This window comes from Pygoscelis adeliae, unplaced genomic scaffold (genome assembly GCF_000699105.1).
Source record: "Pygoscelis adeliae isolate BGI_AS28 unplaced genomic scaffold, ASM69910v1 Scaffold36, whole genome shotgun sequence".
Lineage (NCBI taxonomy): Eukaryota > Metazoa > Chordata > Aves > Sphenisciformes > Spheniscidae > Pygoscelis > Pygoscelis adeliae.
The window spans coordinates 5,933,952-5,934,993 of record NW_008824934.1 but is presented as its reverse complement, the minus strand read 5'-3'; the positions used below and the strand labels follow the sequence as shown (position 1 = coordinate 5,934,993).

The 1,042-nt window shown below is 63.1% G+C and overlaps 1 protein-coding gene across 1 annotated transcript in view; it reads left to right on the top strand.

Annotated features, from left to right (window-relative positions):
• ARHGEF10L (Rho guanine nucleotide exchange factor (GEF) 10-like) overlaps positions 1 to 1,042 on the top strand; it is an 82,097-nt gene that overhangs the window by 3,979 nt on the left and 77,076 nt on the right. Inside the window, 2 exon segments of the mRNA XM_009325317.1 lie at positions 599 to 705; positions 911 to 988. Of these exon segments, the coding sequence (XP_009323592.1) occupies positions 599 to 705; positions 911 to 988 (185 nt within the window).

Sequence of the window (1,042 nt, the reverse complement as noted above, 5' to 3'; positions counted from 1 at the left end):
TACCAGCTATTTATAGGCAATGGGGAGGGGGCCGGGGCGGCCGTAGCGGGGCATTGTGGCCATGTGGAAGAAGCAGCCGTCCCTGCGTCGCGACGCCGCCTTGGCTCGCTCACCCTCCTCCTCCTCAGCTGCTTCGGCCTCGGGTAAGGGATCGCCCTGCCGGGCAGCGGGCGCTTGCCTCTCGCCTTCCCCATTTTCTTCTGCGTGCTGCTTTTGGCTCCTTTCCCCCGCCATTTTCCCTGCTCGCACCCACCCTTGGAGCGAGAACGGGGGGCTTTTCCCCCAACCAAGGTGGTTTTTGGGAACAGGGACCGGTTTTGTCCCCTCCCCATGGGGACCTGGCTCAGTCCCCGCTCGCAGCCTGACTCACGCTGGTGTCCGGTGACAGTGGCCGGAGCTTGGGGACAGACAGGCGATGCTGGGAGGACGCTGGGGTCCATCTCAGCTTGCAGCTCCAAACCCAAATGCAGCCCCCGCAGCATCCCAGCCAAGCAGCTGAGGGGGCTGCGGGCTCTTCTTTAGACCAAAAAAAAAAAAAATCTAAAATTGAGGGGTTTTGGCATTTTATTGTTTGTTTGTTTGTTTTTTTTCCCTGCAGGGGACTCGGAGGAGGAGGACACGGGTTTCCTGGAGGTCACCGTCTCTGACATGAAGCACCCACCGCCGGAGCTGGGCCCCATGCCCGAGGGGCTGAGCCCGCAGCAGGTCGGTGCGGGGCAGGTTAGGGGTTTGGAGGGGGGCACGGCTTCCCCTTGGTCCCGTGATTGAGCAATCGGGGAAAGGGCGAGTCAGCAGAAAGTGATGCTGCCGCGTCAGCACTTCTGCAGCGCGCTGTGCCCGCGTTGCCCCCCTCCCGGTCCCTTTTTTCGGGGTTAGGGGGGACCACGGCTGAGCCCCAGCATCGTTGCAGGTGGTACGGCGGCACATCCTGGGCTCCATCGTCCAGAGCGAGCGGAGCTACGTGGACTCCCTGAAACGCATCCTGCAGGTGGGGGACCCCCTTGTTGGGGGGGGGGGCGGGCAACACAGGCAGAGGCGTGTG